The sequence below is a fragment of the Pelophylax lessonae genome (assembly GCF_965119305.1).
Source record: "Pelophylax lessonae genome assembly, chromosome: 6".
NCBI lineage: Eukaryota > Metazoa > Chordata > Amphibia > Anura > Ranidae > Pelophylax > Pelophylax lessonae.
In genome coordinates, this window is record NC_138773.1 from 46,252,835 (window position 1) to 46,266,422 (window position 13,588).

The window sequence follows — 13,588 nt, forward strand, 5'->3', positions numbered from 1 at the left end:
CATCTCTCATTGGATGCCTCGATCGTGACGAATGGCCGCTGTGATTGGCCATTCGTCTCGATCTGTGATTGGCTGTGTCCAAGGGACACGGCCAACACAGCTTCTGCCCGATGCGCGCTCGCGGGAGCGCGCGGCGGGCGTGTTTATGGGAGGCCGTTTAAAAACGGCCTCCCGAAAATTCAAGTCCGCGCTGCAGCCGTATATAGGCTGTAGCGCGGATGTGAGCAGGTTAAATGCAGTGAAGTGTAATTTTTCCAAAAAAATGTCGTTTGAAAGACTGCTGCGCAAATACCGCGTGACAAAAAATATTGCAACAACCACCATTTTATTCTCCAGAGTCTCTGCTAAAAAATGATATATAATGTTTGGGGGGTTCTAAGTAATTTTCTAGAAAAAAATACTGATTTTAACTTGTAAACAAAACGTGTCAGAAATGGGCTCGGTCCTTAAGTGGTTAAACAACGGGCAGTCCGCTTTAACATAAGGGTGGTCCCAGCAGTGGATTCGCCTTTATGGGCGGTGGGAGAGGCCAGCATCCCTGTTCCCCCCCCCCCCCCCCCCCCCGTAGCTTCCCGGTCATTTTCCTCCCAGCTAGGAAGTCGAGTGAGGGCAAGATGGCCCCCACTCCACTCTATGGCCTTGGAGGACCGGAGCAACATCATACGTCACTTCCTAGCAACGATTTTAAAGAGCCCATTTTTACCATTGTGACAAAAAAAACTTTTTTTTTTTTTTCCTTTTTTAGTGTAGATGTGAGATTTTTTTGACCCCAGATCTCACATTAAAGAGGTCCTGTCATGCAAATTTCTATTACGTGGGATGTTTACATTCCTTGTAATAGGAATAAAAGTGATCAAAACATTTTTTTTTTTTAAAAGGACAGTGTAAAAATAAAAAATAAAAGATAAAATAGGAAAAAAAATGAAAGCACTCTGTCCCCGTTAGCTCGTGCACAGAAGGGAACGCATACGCAAGTCACGCCCACATGTGTAAACAGTGTTCAAACCACACATGTGAGGTATCGCTGTGATCGTTAGAGCGAGAGCCATAATTTGAGCCCTAGATCTCCTCTGTAACTCTAAGCTGGTAACCTGTAGAAATTTTTAAAGTGTCGCTTATGGGGATTTTTAAGTACCAATGTTTGTCGCCATTCCACGAACGTGCGCAATTTTGAAACATGACATGTTGGGTATCTATTTACTCGGCGTAACATTATCTTTCACATTATAGAAAAAAAAAAGAAATAATCGGGCTAACTTTACTGTTTTCTAATTTTTTAATTAAAAAAATGTATTTTAAAAAAAAAAAAAAATTTGCGTTTGTAAGACCGCTGCGCAAATACGGTGTGAGAAAAAATATTGCAACAATCTCCATTTTATTCTCTAGGGTCTCTGCTAAAAAAAATACATAATGTTTGGTGGTTCTAAGTAATTTTATAGCACAACAAAAAAAAAAAAACAGATTTTAACTTGTAAACAACAAGTCTCAGAAAAAGGCCCGATCCAGAAGTGGATAAAGGGACACATTTTGAGTCAGTTGATGGTGTAAGTCCCATGCGGGAATGCTGCGAATATGCGGCGTGTTCCCACATCGCATCAGCACCCCTGGCAGTTCACACTGCCATATGCTATATGCAGGGGGTGTCAATTAAAAGTTAATGACACCCCCAGTTGAGATTGCATATCGCAGTGCGATCTGCAAGTTCGCACAGAATCGGATCGCACAAGTGTGAACCACCATGCGATCCGATTCTGCTGCGGATAAAAAAAAAAGGGTCCTGTGCATGTTTAGTGTGATTGCGGTGCGAATTCAGCCATACAAAATTTTTTCTCACCTTGTAATTGAAGATCGAAAATACTCACCTCAGGGTACTTCCTCCCTCAGCGCCCGCGGCTCCGCCGTCACTTCCTGTCTCACGATGATTCCTGGGAACTGAACGTCATCGCTCCCAGGAATCAATGCGACGGCACCGGCCCCGCTCGTCACTTCCGGGCGACGCCGCATTCCCCTGCTAAACAGCTTCTGGGCATGCCCAGAAGCTGTGGAGGAATGCGGCGCCGCACCGGAAGTGACGAGAGGGGCCGGTGCGGCGCATTCTGGGAGAAGAAGACGCGGAAGAAGACACAGAAGAGGACCGCGCCGACTTCAGCTGCCCACAAGAGAGATGGCAACGCTGTGGAAGAAACTATATAAGTGAGTATTTCTTCTTGCAGGTAAGTGCGAACCGGGACAGATCAGAGGCTAGCCATTGTGGAATGTACTAGCCCTGACTGTCCCGGGGGTATGTTTATTGAAAAATGGTTTCTGTGCCCGGAACTCCGCTTTAAGGAGAAAATGGCGGATGTGTTGAAACAACTGACAGAAATTGATTTTCTCCATGCCTTCAACCATTGGAAAACAAGACTGCAGCAATGTATTAGTGCAAATGGGGAATATATTTTAGAGGACGAGCAATAAATTTTTAATTCATATACAGTAAATAAAAGGTGAGATATGTAATCTGTCTCGTTTTTTAACCACTTGCCGACGGCCCGCTGCAGTTTTACTGCGGCATGCTGGCTCAGCTGCACGAAACGACGTAGCCCTAAGTCAGTTGCGTGCATGCTGCTGGGGGGGGGGGGGGGGGGGGGCGAGCGTGTGCCGTTGGTGGCGTGCTCCCACCCCCACTAGGCAGCGGGGATGCCAATCCACGGGACCAGCACCCGCGATCGATCCCTGCTGAGAGAGAAGGACGGTCAGCTGTTGTAAACACAGCTGACCGCTCTTCTCTCTGGAATGATCACAGAGCGCCTGGGATCCTTCTAGATAAGAATACAGGTCTGTATGATCATTTCACAAGCAACCCCCCCCCCCACAGTTAGAAAACACCCCCTAGGCTCACACTTAACCCTTTGATCAGCCATAGGTTAACCCCTTCCCTGCCAGTGTCATTATTTTTAGCACTGATTACTGTAGTAATGTCACTTGTACCCCCAAAAGTGTAAAAAATTTCAGTTAGGGGGTCCAATCTGTCCGCCGCAATGTCGCAGTCCCGCAAAAAAAAAAAAAAAAAAATCGCCGCCATTACTAGAAAAAAAAAAAACAATAAAAATGACAAATTTTTCCATTAGTTAGTAAACGCAATAACATTTGCGCAAACCAATCAAAATACGCTTATTGTGATTTTTTTTTTACCAAAAATATGTAGCAGAAAACAAATTGGCCTAAAATGTTAAAAAATTTCGATTTTTTTACATTTTGTTTTGAGAATTTCATATAAAATAATGTGAAAAATATTATTTTTTCAAAATTGTCGCTCTTTATTTGTTTATAGCGCAAAAAGTAAAAATCGCACAGGTGATCAAATGCCACCAAAAGAAAGCTCTATTTGTGGGGAAAAAAGGACATCAATTTTGATTGGGTACAGCGTCGCACGACCGCGCAATTTTCCGTTAAAGTAATGCAGTGCCAGATCGCAAAATAGGGCCTGGTCATTGAGCAGCCAAATCCTCCGGTCTTAAAGTGGTTAAATCATGTTAAAATATGAATAATATACAATATTGACAAAAGAAAAAACAACAATTCACATAAATCTAAATTACACATCCTGGTTGTGTCATGCACACTAGGGATCGACCGATTATCGGCAAGGCCGATATATCGAGGGCCAATAGGCACTTTCCCTTATATATCTGAATCGGCCCTGGAAGTTACCAATATTTTTCGGGACGTCATTCTGCCTTCTTAGGACAACGCAACCAACCAGGATGTGTTATTTTATATCTATGCGACAACCAGGATGTGTTATTTTAAACTTGTGACAACCAGGATGTGTTATATTTAAATTTATGTGAATTTTTGTTTTTTTCTTTACTTTTGTCAATATTTTATGTTATTCATATTTTAACATGATTTAATAAATGTATATAATTTTTACTACATTGGTGTCTTGCCTACCTATAAAGTCCCAATTTCCCAAATTCACTTCGTTTTCATCACTGTATTGGTGTCACTGGTCCCCAAAAGGTGTCAAAAGTGACAGGTGTCCGATTTTTCCGCTGCAACGTCGCAGTCTCGCTCTAAGTTGCTGATCGCCGCCATTACTAGTAAATAAAAAAAAATTACATAAAAATTTCCCATCATTTGTAGACGCTATAACTTTTTTTGTAGACGCTATAACTTTTGCACAATCCAATCAATATATGCTTATTGGGACTTTTTTTTTTTTTACCAAAAATATGTAGCAGAATACATATTGGCCTAAATTGATGAATAAATTAGATTTTTTTTTTTTTTTTTTTTTACATTTTTTTATTATAGATGTTTTATAACAAAGTAAAAAATATTGTTTTTTTTTTCAAAATGGTCGCTCTTTTTTTGTTTATAGCGCAAAAAATAAAAACCGCAGGGGTGATCAAACACCACCAAAAGAAAGTTCTATTTGTGGGAAAAAATACATCAATTTTATTTGGGCACAGCATCCCTTAATTGCGCAATTGTCAGGTAAAATAACGCAGTGCCGTATCGCAAAAAATGGCCTGGTCAAAAAAACCTTCCAGAGCTGAAGTGGTAAAAGACTGCACGGTCGTTTCCCACATAATGAAGGAAGAAGCACAAGGATATGGACTAATTCAATGATTTTTGTATAATTTTATATATTTTTCACTTTTCATTTTTTGTTTTTATTGTAATTTTTTAGTTGTTCAAATTTTTCACTGTTCACATTTTCCCATTGGTGTTGTTATGCGCTTCATTTGAGCTGCAGCTGGTCATATAGTGATTTAATATTGGTAGAGGTAATTTATTACTTTTACACATATTTAATCCCAAGAGCAGGGGTGTTTTTGGTGTATTTTGGTTTTGTGCTGCCCTAGGCAAGACTAAAACTGGGCCCCCCTTTCTTTCCCTTCCTTTTCAAGTGGCTTTGCGGGGTCCCTGGTGGCTGTGGGGGGTCGCTGGTATCTATCCAGGGTCCCTGCTGGCTGTGCAGGGTCCCTGGTGGCTATGGGGATCCCTGGTATCTATGCAGGGTCCCTGCTGGCTGTGTGGGGTGCCTGGTGGCTATGTGGGGTCCCTGGTGACTGTGTGGGGACCCTGATGGCTGTGTAGGGATCCCTGATGGCTGTGCAGGGTCTCTGGTGGCTGTGCGGGATCCCTGGTGGCTATGCGGGGTCCCTGATGGCTTTGCGGGGTCCCTGATGGCTATGTGGGTCCCTGATGGCTGTGTGGGATCTCTGGTGGCTATGCGGGGTCCTTGGTGGCTGTGTGGGGTCTCTGATGACTGTGTGGGATCTCTGGGGGCTATGCGGGGTCCTTGGTGGCTGTGTGGGGTCTCTGATGGCTGTGTGGGATCTCTGGTGGCTATGCGGGGTCCTTGGTGGCTGTGTGGGATCTCTGATGGCTGTGTGGGATCTCTGGGGGCTATGCGGGGTCCCTGGTGGCTATGCAGGGTCCTTGGTGGCTGTGTGGGGTCTCTGGTGGCTATGCAGGATCCCCGGTGGCTATGGGAGGGCCCTGGTTGCTATGCAGGGTCACTGGTAGCAGTTTGGAGTCTCAGGTGGCAATGTGGGGTCTCTGGCCGACTGTGGGGTAGTAACATGCAGTGTCTGGTATTACTCGTGTGCCTCAATCAGGCAGCTCAGATAAATTATTGACTTCTAAATGCCTCTGCAAAATTAGATAGACCTCTGCAAAAAAAAGAGGCCTGCTCCTCACCCAACCCAACCTATCCAACTGCTCCAGTGCACTCCTCATTCATCCTCTATAAGCCCCCTCAGTTTATAGGAAGACAGGAACCAGGCAATCATATGGGAATTCCCCTTCTGTGGTATGCACATTGTATGGAGGATGCTAGGGTAGTGAAAGCTTGCAGATAAATAATTCCACACCGGGGTACACCCTGGAACCTCCCCCCTAAAAAATGGCGCCCAAGGCAAACGCCTTGTTTGCCTTGCAGTAGATATGGCCCTGGCGAGGGTACAAAATTAATAGAAGCTGCACCAACACTGCTTGTCAGTTTTATTTTTTGTTTATTATTATTTTATTATTTTGATTTATATTATTTTTCGTTCAGCCCATTGGGTGGGTTAAATCATAAAAAACGGAGTGTGTGTACCAGGCTTTACAGGATTGGTCATACGAACACATGTTGGTAGCTTCGAAAGTTTGCATGTAGGGCACTTACTGTAGCTATAAATGCACTTTAAATATATTCTTGTACACAAGTGATTTCATTTTTTTTAAACTTTTTTTGAGCACTGCAAGGCTCTGGAGTTTGTAAGAGATGAAACTTTTTCAAACAAGCGAGAAATGAAATAATGTAACAAAAAGACCAAGCAAAGATTTTACAAACAGATACAAATGGTTCACTTTAATGAGCACTGAGGTGATCAGAAATAGAACGAAACCGCATTCATCCATACTGTTAATGTTGTCATAGCAACTCTACATTCCCGTCATGAAACCGCACACGTGTGCGAGTCCAGTGAAATCTTGTTGGAAAAAATACAAAATATATGCATATTATTAGGTAACAGGCTCTTGTAAGTGGTTGGCCGAATAAAATGATGATGATCATCTCCCAGCTGTCCGTATTTATGGTGGATGGTCAAGATCACAAAGTATTGGGACTTACCACAAACAGGTTTGGTTTTCACCAAGGCTTTGGCATGGTCTGTGGCTCTACATAAGACCAGAAGGACAGAGAGAGGCCCCGAAAGTTGTCACATTTTGAAATTTGAAGGCTGAAAGCTCAACATGGGGTTCCGTTACCACCGTTTTGTGAATCCTGACGGGGTCTCCTGTCCATGTTTGGCTTCTTCCTTGGCTATGACTTTGGTCTCCTGAGTGCCTGAGATTTGCCACTGCTTGAACTGGCAGGTGGTGAACAAAATGGCTGCCTTGCAGTTTGGTTTAAATCGGAACTAAACCCATCAATTTAATGATTTCAAAAAACAGTTATGCTGATGGCACTGCCAGGAAGCTAACTGGCACAGATGCTTGCTCCCTCAACCAAATTGTGAAACCATCAAATGGCGGGTGTCATAACTGATCACATGTGCAGCACCATGGCAGGTGCAGGTCTAACAGAGGCAAAAATGGCAACTTCCTTGGCTGAACAGGTAAAACGGTTTAGTTCCGCTTTAAGTTATTAACATACCAATTATAAACAACCAGTGGTCTGCAAAGAGAACCAATCATCAGTGGACATTTGTGGTAATATGGATGTCCACTCTTGAACCTTTATAACAATGAAACAGTTTTTTTCACAGAAATTACTTGTCTTATTATTTGCTTGTATTTTCTCCCTGTCAGAGCAGAGCGTCAGACAGTAAGACCCCTATAATGGCTGTCCAATCTCCTGCATGACACTACTATATTGCAAATATGCTGTTGGGATTATATATAAAAAAAAAAAAAAGTCTTTGCCCATTTTCAGCTTTATCCTCCTTTAGCACAGGAGTGTGTCACCCTGAGCACAGGCAGGAAACCGGACAACCCCTATACATTGTACACGGTGCAGGACAAGTCACATTAATAGGGAAAAGATCAGCTTCGGGAAGACCATAGGTAATACTGGTGACTAGTTCTTTGCCCTCTGCCTGCCTTTTTGGGCACAGATTGCACAGTACAGGTTCTCTAAGTTTGGGCAACTTTTTAAATAAAAAAACTGACTAGTGTTTTGTTCCCATGGAAAAGGTACATATATTTATGTGATGAAGTGCTCTAAAAAACAAAAGTTCCAGGAATTCGGCTTCTAAAGCCAACTCAGACCCTTCTTAACTTTACGACAATGTGCCAAGTAAAATAATCCACAGAGGTCCAATCAGAAATTGTCTTTGATATCATTTCAGTAAACAGACATGTGATTGGTTGCTGTGGACAAGTGTACATCATTGTTGCTATTTGCTCTGCTTTGTCAGGTGACACTAGTTAGGGGTTTACAAAAAATAAAAATAAAAATCTTAAAGCCCAACTCAAAGCCGAAGCTTTTGTTTGGTTTTAGATAGACCAGGAGAACCTTTGTCAACTTTTTATTGCCATCTGTGTCCTCACTAGGACAGGACGTTACGGAAAAATCTCTAATGGGGAAATTAATACAAACAACTGTTAGCAAAGTGAGGAAGGGTTCGGACGTCCGACAAAGTTTTTAATGTCGTCTATGCTTCTCCATCTTTGGGAAAACTGTAAACTCAATTTTTTGGTATGGGTGTCACTTGAGGGGAAAATTCTACTATTGGGTTAAAGAGAGAAATAAAAACCTGCCATAAATTTGAACTCCTCCACACTCTATTTGAAAAATGTTGTCTGCAGTTGGGCTTTCAGTCGGGGCTACAGTTAGCTGTTGTTACTTCTGCAACCCCGTTGCCAAGCCATATGTATACATTTTGAAGTACATACGTTATTTTTACAGTAATCCAAGGTGGCAATTCTTTCATTTCCATATAGTTATTGTTCAAGTAGACCTGGCATTGAGTTTTGGTGAACAGAGCTGGTTATCCTGCTGACATTTTAGAGTCTAGGCTGGGACTGTGAAGAAAACCATTCTAAAGGAGTAGACCGTGTCCACAATGTAAGCCACCAGGTTGATGTAACTCAAGATGGTGATCCCAACTCCCCTATCATTTAGACAACCATCATATCCACACTCATTTTTAATGAGATAAGGATTAAAAAAGTAGTAAGGCCAAATGACTGCCACTGTGATGTACATGGCCACTGCCAAAATATTATAACCAATGAGAATCTTCTCAAAGTTGATGGGCAGTCTAGGCAAGAGACGTCCAATGATTGTGATGATGATTAAAGTGGTAATAATGAAGCAAATAGAGTAGACAGCCACACACCAATGCAAGCCTGGTATACCATAAATGAGCGGCAGAAGAGAGAAAATAATACAGGCAACGTAGGCTTCAAAGACCTTCAGCAGGCCAGGGATGGTAGAGAGGAAGCCGCTAGTCTCGCCAGGTTTCGCCCGGGTGATTCCAACCTCAATGGCGTAGGCGAAGAAGCACAGGATAGACATGACAGTGGCTGCTCCTCGACAGGCACAGGTCTTTCCGCTGCAGCCTCCTTTCAGGAAGACAGATGGGTACATGATGGATGTGGTGAGGAGCATCAACGAAGCCAACATGGAGAAGGCCGAGGTAAAGTCCTCCCAGGAAATAGGAACTCTACTGGCAAACCCTGTGAGCTCAAAAACAACAATTAGGATAGTCACGATAAAACACATGATCCATGTAACCATACTCCAGGCTCCATATGAGTTGTGGTACATTTGAACGCTGGCCACCAAGCTGAAGGCGGTGCAGGAGAAGAAGATTTGGAGGATGCGGAGGATCAGCAAGGGATTCAAAAGGGAACGAAGTTCCATCTTGGTGTTATGAAGATACAAGGAGGTGAAGGTGTACAGAGGTGCCCCGAATGAGGATATCAGAGAGGAATCTGTTATATGACTGATGTCCAACAAGCTTCCACCTTTGCTTTATGAAGCGGTCTGTACCTAAAACACAAGAAAAAAAAAAATGTGATATTAGGTGCTGAAATTTTATTAATCTCATATATAACGTTGAACCCCAATTCAGGGCAAAACTTTTTTGAATGGAAGGGTTAGAACTTTTATAAGACTTATTGCGGTTTGTGCCTTCAATGAGTTTGCCATATTGATGATTTATTTTTCTGTTCTGTCTGACTCACACTAGGACAGGAAGTGAGGGGGGATTTCTCTCATGGGGACACAGGCACAACAGCAACATCCTAAGAAAGGTTGTAAACCTTCCTTGCTTTACTAGAAAATGTGTTTTCATCACTGTTTGTAGTGGATTTTTCTTTATTTCCTGTTCTGGCTGACATGTGGGCAGCCAGAACAGGAAGTGAGGTAAATCTCCCCCGCAGGGAATCCGGCAATAAAACAGGAAGTTAGTTAATCAAGCAGGGACACAGCAGTAAAATAAACAGGAAATTAGGTAATTTTCCCTCACATCCCGTTGTGTCTGCCACCATTCATAGAGGCAGGAAGTGGGGAGATTTCCTAGCACTTCTTGTTCTGCCTGGTGTCGGTCACGTCAACAGGAAGTAAGGAAAAAAAAACTTCCAAATAGGAAAAGAGATAGCAATGAAAAGTTTACAGAGATTCTAAACCAGGGTTCTCAAACTGGTAGCCCTCCAGCTGTTGCAGAACTACAATTCCCATTCAGGGCAAAACTTTTTTGCATGGACGGGTTAGAACTTCTATCAGACTTATTGCCGTTTGTGTCTTCAATGAGTTTGCCATATTGTACAGGATGTGATAAGAAAAAAAGTGCGCTGGAAAAAATTATAGAAAAGCTGCTACCGTAGAAAATAAATTATGTACTGTGTGATAGGTATCAGGTGCGCTAATCCATTAGTAACAATTATGTATAAATATAAAGTACAATCAACACAAATATTGATCAATAAATATTGGAAGGACTAAATCCTATAAATACCAAACCAAGTGCTCAACAAGGTGAACAATGAAAACAAAATCAATGGTGGATCAAAACAATAAGTCCATAAGTGAATATGATGTCCATATAAATCCAACATGCATGTGAAGTATCTCCAGGTGCAAAACTCAACACAATAGATGGGTGCAGCGAAGCCCTCCACCATGAATGAATTAGTCCCTTACCAGATGCGATAATACAAGGGCGTGTGTATTATCAGATCCAATGAAAGTGTAGCCCAGCAGGGACACAGCAGTAAAATAAACAGGAAACGAGATGATTTTCCCTCACATCCTGTTTTGTCTGGCACCATTCATGTAGGCAGAAATTGGGGAGATTTCCTAACACTTCCTGTTCTGCCTGGTGCCTGTCATATCGACAAGGAAGTAAGGTAAAACCTTCCAAATAGGGACAGCGATAGCAATGAAAAGTTGACAGAGGTTCTAAACCTTTTACACCCCACGAAAACCAGTTAAAGGAAAAGTATAGTGTAACGGAACCACGACCCCACAATACCTATGTGCTTCCTTCAGAATACCACTTCCTCCATTCTTGAACATAGATATTAGATATTCTAGCCGCCCCCATACAAAACTAGCCAAGAATAGCTTGTATAAGATCTGGAACCTTTATTGAACAAACTCACACCGAATATATACCCCACCAGGTAAAGTACCTGATTACATTATCCTATGCAGATGAAATTGTGTACAGAAATATAATTAATCTGAACTAATTACCTAGCCACCTGGACAGAAACAATAGGTGAATGGGAATGCAGACCCAGACAATGTTATAATTAACCAGTTCCGGAATGTCCTTCAGAAGGAGGGCGATCGTGCCGCTGCATGCACGTGCAGCGGCGCAATACCGATGTGTCTGTGTCCCTAGGACACAGAGCATCTACGCTCTGCAGGAGGGCTCTCTGATTGGCCCTCCCGATCACATGACGGCTGTGTCCAATCACAGCTGTCATTTGATGCCAACAAAGCCGTTCTAACAGTGATCAGCTTTGCTTCTCCTCTGACGGAGGCTGTCAGTGAGGAGAAGGAGAGCAGATCTCAGCTGCCAGCCATGGATCAGTGAGTATACAGCATTTTTACTGCTTTTTACTCACTTATCTGGGTAACCAGTGAGTAAAAAAGCAGAAAAAGTGCTGTATACAAACTGATCCCTGGCTGCCAGCTAAGATCTGCTCTCCTCCTCACTGACAGCCTCTGTCAGAGGAGAAGTGGATCGGATTGCTGTCCCCAGTGTCCTGCAGTAAAAACAACTGTCCCACACATGTCCCACATCTGTCCAAATTAAATATGTCCATGATCATCTGACACATTTTTTAGTGATCATCTGTCACACGTTATCTGCCACATCTGGCGCACATCTGTCACCCCAGTGATCAACATTTGTCACACATCTGTCCCAGGAATCATTTGCACACATCTGTCTACGTGGCTAAAAAATTATCCAGGGCCTTCAAAAATGTGATAGGTACTCAGGAAATGAAATGTGTAATTTATGCTCCTAGAACGTCTGACAATGCTCCCTGCATGTTGGACCTCTGTATGTGGCCGGGCTACGTAAATGTCTCACACATGTGAGGAGTGGCAGAATGCATTTTGGGGTGTAATTTTTTTCTATGTACATGCTATATGTTATAAATATCTTATAAATTGACAACTTTGTGTAAAAAAAAAAAAACGAATACACTTATTGGGATTTTTTTTTAACAAAGACATGTAGCAGAATACATTCTGGCCTAATTTTATGCCAAAATTTGATTTTATTGGATTTCTTTTATAACAGAAAGTAGAAAAAAAATGTTTTTTCAAAATGTTTGTTATTTTTTCGCTTATATCGCAAAAAATAAAAAACCCAGCGGTGAATAAATACCACCAAAAGAAAGCTCTATTTGTGCAAACAAAATGATAAAAATTTAATTTGGGTACAGTGTAGCATGAGTAATTGTCATTCAAAGTGCGAGAGTACCGAAAGCTGAAAATTGGTCTGGGAAGGAAGGGGGTGAAAGTGCCCAGTATTGAGGTGGTTAACATGTTAATTAACTCAGCACTGCAACAAGGCCAAAACAAAGCACACCACACATCATCCCAAGTATAAACACAGAACACCTTATTAAAAAGACAATAGCAGGAGATCCCCAGTAGCAGACTGTCCGTCTCTTACATTGAAGTACATGGAATCTACATCTAAGCAATGCTTTGATTATTCAGGAGTCACAGACTTCATGGCAACAGTCTACAACAGACTATAGGTCTCGCAGTGTAAAGTGGGATTAAATCTTCATATTTCTTGAGGGACATTGTGGATAAATATTACTGTCTCATTTGAAGTAATCCAAACCATATTCTAAGTGTCCATTAAGCAGCTGCCCATAATTTTCTTGGTCCCCCTGTGCCCCTAATAGACACAGGCTGACTTACACATAAGAGGGGCTGGGGGAGCTGGAAAATGAGTTTCCAGAGCTCTCAAATGTAAGCTGGGTTCCACGGGCCCCCCACCCAAAGTGACTCCCGTCACATATAGCTAAAGCTCTTCTGGCCATGCTTCTCCTCTGGGTCACAGGAGTGCACTTAGTTCTGCATTCCTGTGCCCGAGATTCAGGCTACAGACTGACATCACAGATCGGGCCCAGACTCTGGAGAGATCCCAACAATCATGTCGGAATCTGCCCAGATGCCTGCACTGGTAACGGTCTCAGCAAGCTGCTGGGATACTGAGCCTGCAGCTCCTGCCCCCTTCACAGCCTGGCGCTCCAGTGGGCACTGGAGGGGCAGAGCAGAGAGCCGGAGACTGACAGTCACTCCTGTTTGCTCAGAGCGAGGGAGAACCGAGTGATCGTGTAGACCTGTTTAGGTATAGGGCCAGCGGGGGGTCAGCAGCAGCAGCAGCATCAGATCGATGCTGCAGGCATCTAGATGAGAATCTTTTGAGGTGACAACTACTTATCGTTAGGTGGAAGTCATATGACATCCTGATGGTCCCCGGTCATCTCTATGACCTTCGGAGACCTGGTGCAAAATGATAACGTCATGTCCAGCCTCGGCAGGTGTAAACACTGCCGTTTTCTCGACTGGGAAGCCGAGATCGTGTTTTTTTTTTTTTTTTAATCTCAGGCTTTCCAG

At 42.8% G+C, this 13,588-nt stretch overlaps 1 protein-coding gene across 2 annotated transcripts in view; it reads right to left on the reverse strand.

Moving 5' to 3' along the window:
• Positions 1 to 8,478: 8,478 nt before the first annotated feature.
• LOC309558973 (myeloid-associated differentiation marker-like) overlaps positions 8,479 to 13,588 on the reverse strand; it is a 168,337-nt gene continuing 163,227 nt past the window's right edge. For both annotated transcript variants that reach the window (XM_082262079.1, XM_082262080.1), the window contains exon 2: positions 8,479 to 9,481. In XM_082262079.1, coding sequence (XP_082118205.1) covers positions 8,498 to 9,352 — 855 coding nt within the window. In that variant the 5' untranslated portion in view covers positions 9,353 to 9,481 and the 3' untranslated portion in view covers positions 8,479 to 8,497. The remainder of the gene's footprint in view (positions 9,482 to 13,588) is intronic.